General features: G+C 48.9%; 1 protein-coding gene across 1 annotated transcript in view; it reads left to right on the forward strand.

Moving 5' to 3' along the window:
• Positions 1 to 13,127, forward strand: part of Ninl (ninein like) — a 72,929-nt gene that overhangs the window by 37,882 nt on the left and 21,920 nt on the right. Inside the window, 5 exon segments of the mRNA XM_051143437.1 lie at positions 2,294 to 2,430; positions 3,452 to 3,592; positions 10,524 to 10,698; positions 11,700 to 11,810; positions 11,926 to 12,006. Of these exon segments, the coding sequence (XP_050999394.1) occupies positions 2,294 to 2,430; positions 3,452 to 3,592; positions 10,524 to 10,698; positions 11,700 to 11,810; positions 11,926 to 12,006 (645 nt within the window).

The following is a 13,127-nucleotide window of genomic DNA, read 5'->3' on the forward strand; positions in this document are numbered from 1 at the left end:
TATGTTTCTATGTCATGCACACCATCCCTGATTATCACAAAAAAAAAAAAAAAAAAAGGAAGTCATATGGGCTTCTTTATTCTAGGAGGACCAGAGTTGAGTGGGATTTCACACAGATGGGCTTATTCTAGCTCTAGGTTTTGATTGAGTTGCATTTGTGGTTTAAAAAAGAGTTCTGCCCTGGGGCAGCCAAGTCAGAGTCACTGAGTCCAGCAGGGGTGACAGACCACTACCTCCAGGAAGTGTTGCAAACCAGATTTAGTTTCCTTCTCAAATTTTGCTTTCCATTGTTTAAGAAAACAAAAAACAAAGCACAATTTGAGGCCAGAAGATACCTCAGCAATGAAGAGCGCCTATTGCTCTTACAGAGGACCCAAATTCAGTCCCCAGCACCTACATCAGGTGATTAATAACTGTCTTATGTAATTACAACCCCAAGAGGTATTTTCTCTATGCTCCCAGATGTACACACTCACACAGACACATATACACACATAATTAAAATTTTAAATAGGAATATCTTTTTAAAATCACAACTCTAGGGAGTCTGGTGCTGGTGGCAAACACCTTTAATCCCAGCACTTGGGAGGCAGAGGCAGGCGGATATCTGAGTTCGAGACCAGCCTGTTCTACAGAGTGATTTCCAGGAAAGTCAAGGCTGCACAGAGAAACCCTGTCTCAAACAAAACAAAACAAAAGAAAAAAATCACAATTAGGCCTGGGGAAATGGCTTATTTGGTAAAGCATAAGCTACAAATGCGTAAGGAGCAGCTGAGTGTTTGTAATCCCAGCCCTGGTGAGTCAGAGACAAGAGGGTCATCGGGGTTTGCCTCCTGCCTGCCAATTTAACCTACTTAAAAACCTCAGGTGGTTAAAAAAAAAAAAAAGAACTTGTCTCAAAATAACAACAGCAGCCCCCCCACCCCCAAATCTAGGCAAATGGCATCTGAAGAAGAGCACCATTGGCTTTCTTCTGCAAATGTGCACCCATAGGCATACAAGCACCTGCATGCCGTGAACCTCTTGTGGAGTTCTTCCAAGCACAGAAAAGTGAATGTGTTTATACACTTTAGTTTAATTTTCTTAGTATTGGTGTCATACTGTGTCACTGTTAGTTTATGTAGCCCTTCTTCGCTGTTGGACAGGTGGTTACTTCCGCCCTCGTCTCGGCACTTTATAAGGTGTCAGCTTCCCTGGTCTCATGCTGACATTGCTCTGGACAGTTGATTCCTGGAGCTGTACATTTTGCCTGTTAAAAACTCTTGTTTCTACCCTGTGAGTTCTAAGAATAGAGGCATGAGCTGCCACTCAGCTTTGCTCATTACTGTTCATGTGTGTCTGTGTGTGTTCATGTGCGGATGCCCACACATGTACATGTATGTGTGCATGCCGTGATGCACATGTGGAGATCAGAGTTCAACCTCAGATAATCAGTCCAGGCCTTCTGTTTAGTTTGAGACAGGCTCTCTTGTTCAAGCTTGTGCGCTTGGGGGGGGTCCTCCTGCCTTCCACCGTAGAGTGCTGCCGTGACAGGTGTGAGCTACAGCACCAAGCTTCCTTGAGCTTTAGACGTTCAAACTCAGGTACCCAAGTTCATGCAGCAAGTACTTTCCGCCTTGTGCCAGCTGTCCAGGGTGCTTCTGGTGGCTCCCTTTTACTTAGAGAAGAAGCTGTTGCTATAACATAGTTCTGTAACTTTTCTGACCCTACTTCCATTTGGGGACCCTTCAAAGAAGTGTGCACATGTGTGGCTCCCAGCACTCTTGCTATGTCTCTGGACTTTGCACTTTCACAAAACAGAGCTTCTCAGGGGCCCAAGTGGCTCCAGGGAGCTGGACATCAAGTGTTTGTGGCTTTGGTCTCCCATTTTGTGATTGTTTGGCCTTAGAACACGCCTCGTTACGTGGGTGGTTGGAAAGGCTTACCAAGTCCTTAAGACTGTTGGTTTCAGAGGGGAAAGGGCCCCTTCACCAGGTCTCCTTTTCAGTTCATGTGGTGTGTTGAGGTGGGGTAGGCACCCACTTCATCTTCTACTTTGTTTATGTAGTAGAAACCTGACCAGGGTAACGGGGTCTTGGGGACCACAGTATGATGGAGAAGCCTGGTGTTGACAGCCCAGTCACTGGGGTTGAGGAAGAGTAGTCCAACAACCAGAAACACTTGCCAACAGGAAAGGAATGGTTCTTGCTATAGTAGCCACTGTGGGTAGGGGCCCCTGAGCTGTCACGGGCAAGTGAGTACATCTGGAGAAATCCCTCCTGCCCCCTCGCCTTCTGGGGCTTGTTCATTTCAGAGCCTGGACTTCAGTGTGGATGAGAAGGTGAACCTCTTGGAGCTAACCTGGGCCCTTGACAATGAACTCCTAACAGTTGATGGTGTCATCCAGCAGGCAGCCCTGGCCTGCTACCGCCAGGAACTCAGCTACCACCAGTAAGAGCCCACAAGGGAATGGCTTAGGATCCTACTGGCCGGGTCTACTTCCCAGGAACTGCAGGTCATAACCTCCTAGCCTCATCTCAGTCTCTCCTGGTAGCTCCCAGTCTGCCTGTTCCCTGCTCTCCTGCCCTTGTAACTAGATCTCAGATGAAGAGAGCAGAGGAGGCCTGAGGGCCCACGGCTGCTCACTGCTGCTACTACTAGGTTACATGTCCCTAGCATTAAAGATCGCTAGCCCATCCTCAAATGTGAAGACGCACTTAGAAAACCTTGTCTGGGACCTTACCCAGCCAATTTTATGATGATTTTAAGATTTGAATTTGAAGTGGTGCACACCTGTAATCCCAGCACTCAGGGAGGCTGAGGCAGGCAGATCTCTGAGTGCAGGACAGTTAGGGCTACACAGAGAAACCCTGTCTCAAAACCCTCCCCCCAAAAAAAAGATTTGAACTTGACCCTCACCCTGCTGATTCTGGAGCTCACTGTTGTGGAAGCAGAGACCCTGTCGTTTGAGAAGGACCCTACTTCCAAGAGCAGCCTAGGGATCTTTGGCTAAGGCTAGGGATTAAGGAAAAGGAAGTCCCTTTGAATACTAACCTTCCCAATGGGTTGGAATCTGGCTTAGCTTAACGTTGAGGGCTGTCATTTGGCAGTTCTTAACATGTGTACTGATAGAATGGTCACAGAAAGTATAGAGTGCCCCCAGGAGGTGGTTGTGTGACAATGAGGTCACACTGGGCAGTGGGGCCCAGGTAAGCCTTTCGGGATGACAGCAGTGACCATCTGTCTTCCCATGGCAGAGGGCAGGTGGAACAGCAGTGACCATCTGTCTTCCTATGGCAGAGGGCAGGTGGAACAGCAGTGACCATCTGTCTTCCCATGGCAGAGGGCAGGTGGAGCAGCAGTGACCATCTGTCTTCCCATGGCAGAGGGCAGGTGGAACAGCAGTGACCATCTGTCTTCCCATGGCAGAGGGCAGGTGGAGCAGCAGTGACCATCTGTCTTCCCATGGCAGAGGGCAGGTGGAGCAGCTGGTACATGAACGTGACAAGGCAAGGCAGGACCTGGAGAAAGCTGAGAAGAGGAACCTGGACTTTGTAAGAGAAATGGATGACTGCCACTCGGCCCTGGAACAGCTCACAGAAAAGAAAATCAAGTAGGTTTTGGGCCCTCTGCTATAGCTTCTGAGTTGCCACCACAGCAACACCCCCAGTCCCTTCTTGGGGGTCAGCCAAGGATTAGGGCTGCCACCTGATCATGCCGTTTTACTGGAGCCAATGGAAAATGGGACGACTTTTGGGGACACCTGTTTTGAAGGGACGTGGTGTATCTGACAGTGCCCTACTTTTTCTGACATGGGTACAGTGACTCCCCTCATGCCCCCTGTGTGCCTGAGGCCCTGCAGAAAATCCTAGCTCTGTCCATGAGTTTATCAGTGTCTGTCTTAACTGGAGTTGTTTGTATTGCAAGATGGAAGGAACAACACCAGGACTGATCCATAAGGTGGCTTAGTGGGCCAAAAAGGAAAACACAAAGTTACCTCTTGAATTTACTAACCAGACTCTGGCAGAAACCGCTGGCATGAAGATTTCTAGGGCTTCAGTGTGGAAGGAGCATCCCCAGCCCTACTGGGGGGGGGGGGGTCCTAGGCTTCCTGGCCAGCCTCAGCTACGTGCTCATCAGCCCCACTGTGGGCGTCCTAGGCTTCCTGGCTAGCCTCAACTACATGCTCATCTGCCCATGCTCTTACTTGCCCAGATCTGTGTTCTGATGTGGGCCAGAGAGCGCTGGTTGTTTTCCCCTCTTCTCCATCTTGGGTTGGGCACTCAGCTAGGAGAGGCCTGCCCAAGGCCAGATCCCAGTCCTGCTGAGCCTGAACCCTTCAGCAGCTCCACCCCTGTGGGCTGGGTGGGGCCAGTCCAGTAGTGCAGCCTGCACTGCACGAGGGAGTAAAAGGGAAAGCAGTTCATGTGTCCTGTCGTGAGTACTGTGGCATTTGAAGGGCATGCTTCATAGTCCTGACACCTTGGTAGTGTGGAGTCCTACCTCCCCTTGAGTGTTACTCAAGATGTTGAAGAAGCCTCCCACACAGGCTTGATGGTAGCTTGAAGGATTTCACAGGAATTTTTCATGCTCCTTTACTTACCTTTGTTTGTAGCTTTAGTGCCCAAGTCCGCCTGGCAAGGGGACTATTAGGCCATCATGGTCACAGGGACCAGGGATGAACAAGGTAGAGCTGGACTAGAGCACAGTGGATAGAGACTTTCTGGGGCTGAGGGCAGCCAGCCTTGGGTACCACACACTCTACAGGGTGGTCCCCATGGTTCCGGAGCTCAGCGGCCAGTCCTTCCTTCTGTCACTTTGATTGTGTTCTGCTAAGTGTCGGATTTAGACAAAAAGCAAATTGTTTGACCACAGGTGTCCTGGCACTTTTGCTGGGCAGCCCAAAGTCAGTGGTTAAGGAGATGACAGGGCCTCAAGCTGTTGTCTTCCTGCCTGTGCCAAAGCTGCCTCACCTAAAAAGTGAGAAACCGGGTCGAACCAGCTCCTAACTTGCCCACGGTTACTCACGGATGTGCGGAGTTAAAACCAAAGTCTTTTCTGTGCAGGTCTTACACCATTCCTCTCTCCTTCCCCAGATTGCATGCAAGTGCTGTACTACAGAGCTCCTCAGCCCTTTTTATTGATTTTTTTTGTTTGGTTGGTTGGTTTGGTTTTTTGAGACAGGGTTTCTCTGTGTAACCTTGGCTGTCCTGGACTCACTTTGTAGACCAGGCTGGCCTCGAACTCACAGCGATCCGCCTGCCTCTGCTTCCCGAGTGCTGGGATTAAAGGTGTGCGCCACCATGCCTGGCTGCCTTTTTATTGAATTTTAAGACAGCCTTACTAAGCTCCCCAAGCTGACCTCGCATTTAGAATCTTCCTGCCTTTGTCTCCATAGCTGTGGTTATAAGTAGTAGCATGGACCGCTGTGCCTGGCTATTCTTGCACTATTTCAAAGAACCTTAGGTTGGAGAAGTGCTAAAATGTGCAGCGCCTGTTCACTGTGTCAGGCCTAGTATATTATTGGGCCTCTCAGAGTCAACTGTGGCCTTTGTTCCACTGTGAGGAGACCCCCAAACCTCCACGATCTATGCCCTTGAATTCCCACAGATCTGCTATATAGAAGGCAATCTCTGCCTCCCTTCCTGCCTGCAGTGCTGCCCCACACTGAGCAGCTCTGGTAGGACAGGCTTGTGTCTGTGTCCACATATGCTCCTCCTCTCTGAGGTCTGGGGAAGAACAGATACTGCAGGTTCATGTGTGAGGAGACATTATGGAGATGAGGATGTGAGCCTTGAGTGCGGCTGTGTTTGAAAATGAGCGTGTGAGTGCCAGGTGTGTGTGGCTGTATGAGTGTAGATATGCAGGTGTGTGCAGAGGTATGAGTGGATATGCAGGTGTGTGCAGATGTATGTGTGTGGATATGCAGGTGTGTGTGTATGTATGCGTGTGGATATGCAGGTGTGTGCAGATGTATGAGTGTGGATATGCAGGTGTGTGCAGATGTATGCGTGGATATGCAGGTGTGTGCGGATGTATGCGTGGATATGCAGGTGTGTGCGGATGTATGCGTGGATATGCAGGTGTGTGCAGATGTGTGTGTGTGGATATGCAGGTGTGTGCAGATGTATGAGTGTGGATATGCAGGTGTGTGCAGATGTGTGTGTGTGGATATGCAGGTGTGTGCAGATGTATGTGTGTGGATATGCAGGTGTGTGCGGATGTGTGTGTGTGGATATGCAGGTGTGTGCAGATGTATGAGTGTGGATATGCAGGTGTGTGCAGATGTATGCGTGGATATACAGGTGTGTATAGATGTATGTGTGGATATGCAGGTGTGTATAGATGTATGCGTGGATATGCAGGTGTGTGCGGATGTATGCGTGGATATGCAGGTGTGTGCAGATGTATGCGTGGATATGCAGGTGTGTATAGATGTATGTGTGGATATGCAGGTGTGTATAGATGTATGCGTGGATATGTAGGTGTGTATAGATGTATGCGTGGATATGCAGGTGTGTGCAGATGTATGTGTGTGGATATGCAGGTGTGTGCGGATGTATGCGTGGATATGCAGGTGTGTATAGATGTATGCGTGGATATGCAGGTGTGTGCAGATGTATGCGTGGATATGCAGGTGTGTGCAGATGTATGCGTGGATATACAGGTGTGTGCAGATGTATGAGTGTGGATATGCAGGTGTGTGACACTGAGCTATGAATAGATCTGGGAAGAGGCTTGTGGATATACGGCTATAAGTGTGTGAACATAGCTGTCACTTCTACCACTAATGTCTTGGTAGAACAATGATAAATTTCAAAGAAGCTACAAATGAGGTATCTACTTTGACGTGCTTCCAGTCGATCTGAGCTGTGGTCTTATCATACAGGCGGTGTATAAGGCTGAAACCAAGTATGGGAGACCCACGAAGTGGTGGAGTCTGGACACTTGACCTTGCTGGTCCAGGTCACTTCCTCCTCTTTGGTTTATCACAAAAGGGTGTTTCAGTAAGAAATGACTTGGTATGTTTGTGCCCTTGTGAGTAGTTGGTGATTATTGGTTCCCCATTTTCTGAGCTCTTCCACAGTTCCCTGGCCCAGGCTGTCTCATCCCCACTGTGCTGGCATTGGCTTCTCTAAGACCCTCTTCTAACTTCCCTGTCTCCTCAGAAGTGAAGTCTGCCTTCACAGAGTGAAGCTGTTGTTCCAAAGAGGAGAGAGGGCTGTGGGTGTGGCTCAAAGTTAGAGTGCTTACTTAAAAAAGAGCTTTCCATATGACCAAGAAAGGAAAGCAGTCCAGTCACTAGATGTCATTCCCCCCCCCCCTTTGATGTCCCCTAAGGGTTGCCACAACCACGACTCTTACTTTACTGCTCCTAGCTGCTCCTTGTGTGTGACACTGGGACCCTAATGCTTCCTCTCCAGGATCTCCTCTTGTTAGACGTAAGGGGAACAGTCCTACCTCCAAGGACCATCCTCTCAAGGTCATGCACCAGCCACTTTCCAGTTACAGAAGATTCTCCTGTTTAAACATTGTGTTCCGACACTGAAAGCAAAATGAATTTGGATCCTAGTTTGAGTAGTAAAACTGATCTATCTAGTAGCATATATAGGGCTCAGAGTGGTCAGAGGAGCATAAACTGTGTGTGTTTATTTACACGAGTGAAATGGGGTGCAGGATACATGTGCCTGAAGGATGTCTGTGTTTCGGCGCACGGGATCTTCAGTGGGTACCTGTGGAGGGGGCAGACAAGTGGGGGGACAGGAGACACAAAGAAATAAGGGCAAGTCTGGATTCTGATCAAGCCCCATTTATATAGCAGGGGCAGTTTTTATAAAGCAGGGGGCAGGGAAGCATATTGCTATGTCAACCCAGCTGCAGGCTATCTCAAGATGCTAGGAATTCCAAACAGGTCACAACGTCCTGCCACACCGAATATTTTGCTATCTTTATCTAATCTTAACTACTAAACTACAATAGGGTGGCTCCATCTAAATCTTATCTTTAGTCTAACTGCCAAACTGGTTTCTGGTAAATAGCAGACTGTTGCCGAAATAGGAACCTAGGCTCTGACAAGATGTCTGAACATTGGCCATATAGCCCGTCCCCTACATGTCTGCATGTGGACACCAGAGGTCAACCATAGGCTGTTTATCATTCATCTTGTTTGAGGAGACAAGATTGCTCACCTTCTTGGAACTGGCTGGTTATAGGCTAGGCTGGATCCCAGCCAACCCCAGGGATCTTCCTGTCTTTGATTTCAGGTATGCACTACCATGCCTGACTTTTTGCATGGGTTCTGGGAAACAGGTCCTTGTGCTTTTTTTTTTTTTAAGTTGTTATGTGGACAGTGCTCTGCCTGCATGTACACCTGCATGGCAGAAGAGGGCACTAGATCACATTATAGATGGCTGTGAGCCACCAGCCAGTTTCTGGGAATTGAACTCAGGACCTTTGGAAGAGCAGTCAGTGCCCTTAACCTCTGAACCATCTCTCCAGCCTGTACAGCAAGCTCTGAACTGACAGCTATGTCTCTAACCCTCAGTGGATTATAAACCCTGCAGCAGTACACCTATGTGTGCTCTGCTCGAGGGATGGGTGGAGATGCTAAGTGATGCCTGTGCCTGTGGGTCTCATCACACAGCAGTAGGGAATTACCAGGTTTCTGTAATAGCTTTTATGGTTAGGGTATATTTTACAACTACAGATACAGTGAGAAATACATATTTGTTATAGAAAATTTAGAAAACACAAGGTAAAACCATAAATCTCTCTTTTTAAAGAGTATCTTTGTGTCTTTTTCATAAACATACCATTACTTACAAGATGGCACTGCAGAGTGCTGAGTAGATGGCGCAGTCGGCTTAATGCTTGCTAAACAAGTATGAACACCTGAGTTCCGATCCTCCACACCCATATAAAGAGCTAGTTACAGCAATACTCACCTGTAATGCCAGCACTGCGAGCAGATGGGGAGATGGAGACAGGCGGGTGCTGATGCTACCCGTAGCCATCCTTGCAGAATCACAAGCTCCATGCTCAGTGAAAGGCCTTGTCTTGAATAATAATGCAGAGTGACAATGAGGAAAACACACTTTTGTTGACTTTTGGCTTCCACATCTCTGTCTGAGTGCGTAACTGCAAGAACACTCCACACTCACCCCACACACACACATTTTTGATGGCTGCAGAGGCCCTACCATAAGTGTGCAATCCTTTATTCACTCTCCTTTAGTTGTGCATTTCTAGGGTTTTTGTTTTGTTTTTATTTATTTATATATTTTGGTTTTTCGAGACAGAGTTTCTCTGTGTAGCCTTGGCTGTCCTGGACTCGATTTGTAGGCCAGGCTGGCCTCGAACTCACAGCAATCCACCAGCCTCAGCATCCTTAGTCCTGGAATTAAAGCCATGCACCACCACGCCCAGCCTCTTAGGTTTTTAAACGGGATAAAAGAGCCAGATATGATAAAAATATATTGTAGAAATATTTATTTTCTAGAGCTGAGGACTGAACTCAGTGCCTTGTTTGTTAAGCTAGAGCTCTGCCATTGAGCTAAATCCTAAACCCTTAAAACATCTTTTAAAAATGAAAATTCCAGGGCTAGAGAGATGGCTCAGTGATTAAGAGCACTGGCTGCTCTTCCAGAGGTTCTGAATTCAGTTCTCAGCAACCACGTGGTGGCTCACAGCCATCTATAGTGAGATCTAGTGCCCTTTTCTGGTATTCAGGTGTACATGCAGACCAAGCACATAAATAAATAAATCTTTTAGAAAAATATCTTTAAAAAAAACAAAACGGAAATTCCCCAAGTTGTTTTTCAAACATAAATCAGATTTGTTGGCTCTTCCCCCCCAAGTCACCGCTGCCCTCTGTCTTCTTCCCTTTCGGGTAAAGTCTCTGGAAAGCTCTGAGGTGAGATAAAAGTCCAGGACATGTCAGCTGGAGGGTGCGCCCACAGCTCTCAGGTTTAATCCTGACCTTGCTAAAGGCGGAGCAGTGCTCACGTGCAGTCTAGATACTAGAAAAGTCCATGTAGCTGCCAGGAGAGTGAAGACAGAGACTCGGCCCTCCTTCCATCAGCACTACAGAGGATGAGAACAGGATGTAGGGAGAAGTGCCCCGCGCCTGTTCCTGTGCTCACTGGGAATTCACCATCCAGTGCAGCCTGGTAATGCCTGCCACAAGGCTACTGTGGGCCAGGGCTGCCTTGTATGATGTGGTACAATGTGTCCCTGAAGGTGGAGGGACAGAGGACGTGTAGAGTACCTTACCACAGCTCTCTGCCCTCTTGCTCACCCCAGAGCTCCATGCACCGCTTTGAGTATTTACTGTGTCCACCAGCCACCCCAGCCTCCTCCTACGGGGGTCAATTCCACCAGCCCATGAGGGAAGACTACCCAGCAACGTGCCTATGTCCAGCATGGGCAGTTCACCTGCTGAGCAGATTGACAGGGTCTGGCAGAGGGGGAGTTCCAAGGACAGGTTTCCAGAGAAGCAAGGTAACACTTCCAAATGGGACTGTGTGTCCTGTGCTGTGTTGTAGGCACCTAGAGCAAGAGTACAGGGGAAGGCTGAGCCTCCTGCGGTCCGAGGTGGAGATGGAGCAGGAGCTGTTCTGGGAACAAGCCCGCAGGCAGAGAGCCGTGCTGGAGCAGGATGTGGGCCGCCTCCAGGCTGAGGAGACCAGTCTCCGAGAGAAACTGACATTGGCCCTGAAGGTAGGCGGGCTGCATCCTGTGGTAAGCTGTGAAGGCACATGTTGACAAAGCAGGGTGGTGTGGTGCCATGCTCTCACCCAAAGTGGGTCTTGGCTTTGCTCCATCCTCCTCTGTTCTGAGTCATATGAACTCAAAATCAGAGTGAGTCAGCTACACAGCCAGCCTGGCTGCATCCCTGGAATCTAGGAACACCTCTAGACACTGCCTGCCGCGGCCTGGGTTCACACTCTGGTTTTCGGCTTTCGAGACAGGCTTTCTCTGTTTAAGCCTTTGTTGTCCTGGATTTGCTGTGTAGACCAGGCTGGCCTCAAACTCACAGTGATCTGCCTGCCTCTGCCTCCCAAGTACTGGGATTAAAGGCATGCACCACCATGCTGGGTTTTGGTGAATGTCCATGCCTTGTACCTACCCTGCCTTTGGCCCCCAGAAGCCATCTTAGCTGAATGGACAGCCAGGCTCCGGAGGCATACCATGAGACTCCTTGCTGTTCTCTTCCCAGCTTCTTTAGTTTCCCTAATGCCTAAGGACCTCTGTGGTCACTTCCTCCCATCCTGCTTCCTGCAGCCCCTGCCCACTGTGGTAGATGTATCCAGATGTAACCTCACCTCACCCACCAGTGTGATGGCATTCTCTTGACCCCGCCCCCCAGACACCTCTCCTGCTGTGCTGGGCCTCAGCCATTTTGATAAAACCTCAAACCCATCATTCTCAAAACAGCTCAAAGTGATACTTTACCAGCCCTTTCTTGTGCCGCTCATTAACTTTCTGAACGTGGGAGTGGGGGTAAGGAAAAGGGAGGCAGTGGGAAAACAATCACCTTGGAGGTGTCGCGTTTGTCACAGGAGGTTGTGGGTTTCAGCAGTAAACCCTGCCTGCTTGGAGCAGAAGCAGCAGGCACCCACCTGCCTGCCTTTCTCCCGCTAGAAACAAGCCTCCACTGTACCGAAAAAGTGACATGGAGACTTGACAGTGTCTTTCTCTGTGTCCCACCTGTCTCCTAGGAAAACAGTCGATTGCAGAATGAGATCCTAGAAGTGGTGGAAAAGCTTTCGGATTCAGAGAAGCTGGTCCTCCGCCTGCAGAGTGAGCTCCAGTTTGTGCTGAAGGACAAGGCAAGCCTTTTTGCTATCCAGGGCGGCGCCTGTGGGCGGTGGGTCAGAGCCAGGGCATCATGGCCTGTCCTCCCTGGAACCCTGACGTACTGGTGTGCACATTTCTCTCTTTCAGCTGGAGCCTCAGAGCATGGAGCTCCTGGCTCAGGAAGAGCAGTTCACAGCCATCTTGAAAGACTACGAGCTCAAGTGCAGGGTATGTGCTTTTGCCTGAGTCTGCTTAGCCATCTTGAGCATCCCGGAGTCTTGTTTCTATAGCCCACCCTACCACAGCGACAGGAAGGGTGGGCCTGCTACACAGGACCAGCACTGTGAGATGGCAGAGACGCCGCAGCTCAAGGTCCCAGTGGCCACGCGAGGCCTCATCTTGCTTCCCTTCTTAGTCTTTAAGTGCAGGGTGGCCTACAAGTGACGGCAGGAGCTTCTTTCCCAGCAAGAACTTCTTATTTAGGCTGTGCTCACCCATGCATGGACATTGCTTAGTTGTGCTGCAGCTATCCCAGTGACAGACAGTGTTCCCTGACTGTACTTCCTAGGTGAATCCTTTAAAAGAAATTTCTTTTCTTTTAAGTGTAGGAAGAAGATAAAGGAAAATCGGAGTTGACATGGTTCATTGCTAATTATTGAAAAGACCTTTGATTCATAAAGTGACCCATCGTGAATTCTTACTAGCCAGCTCTTAGGCCTAATTTACCAAAAGTTAACTGATGTAAATGTTACCAGAAATGTTTTTTACAAAGAGAGGCATATATGTGGCTAAAGTTGGACACCTTAAAAACTCCTGCCCTTGAAGCAGACTCCTGTACAGGAGGAGTGTGCTATCTGAGTGACTGCAGGAGCTTACACCCAGAGCTAAAGGTCAACCTTAAACCAAGCGCAACCTTAAGCCAACCTTAAGCAGACAGTTTACACCCAGAGCTAAAGGTCAACCTTAAGCCAAGCGCATGCCTCTAATCCCAGAATTTGGGAAGCAGAGGCCAGATGATTAGGTGTTCAGGGTCATTCATCTTTGACTACATAGCCAGTTGAAAGCCATCTTGGGCTGCCTGAGACCTTGTCTCCAAAAAACGATCCCCCACTCCAAGCCTACAACAAAACAGAGGCCGGGCAGTGGTGGCGCACGCCTTTAATCCCAGCACTCGGGAGGCAGAAGCAGGCAGATCACTGTGAGTTCGAGGCCAGCCTGGTCTACAAAGTGAGTCCAGGACAGCCAAGGCTACACAGAGAAACCTTGTCTCAAAAAACAAAAACAAAAAAAAGAAAAGAAAAAACAGATATAGGGCAGCCTAAAAAGTGTTATAAGACTTGTCTCATCAT

Source organism: Acomys russatus, chromosome 4 (assembly GCF_903995435.1).
Source record: "Acomys russatus chromosome 4, mAcoRus1.1, whole genome shotgun sequence".
In the NCBI taxonomy this organism is placed as follows: Eukaryota; Metazoa; Chordata; class Mammalia; order Rodentia; family Muridae; genus Acomys; species Acomys russatus.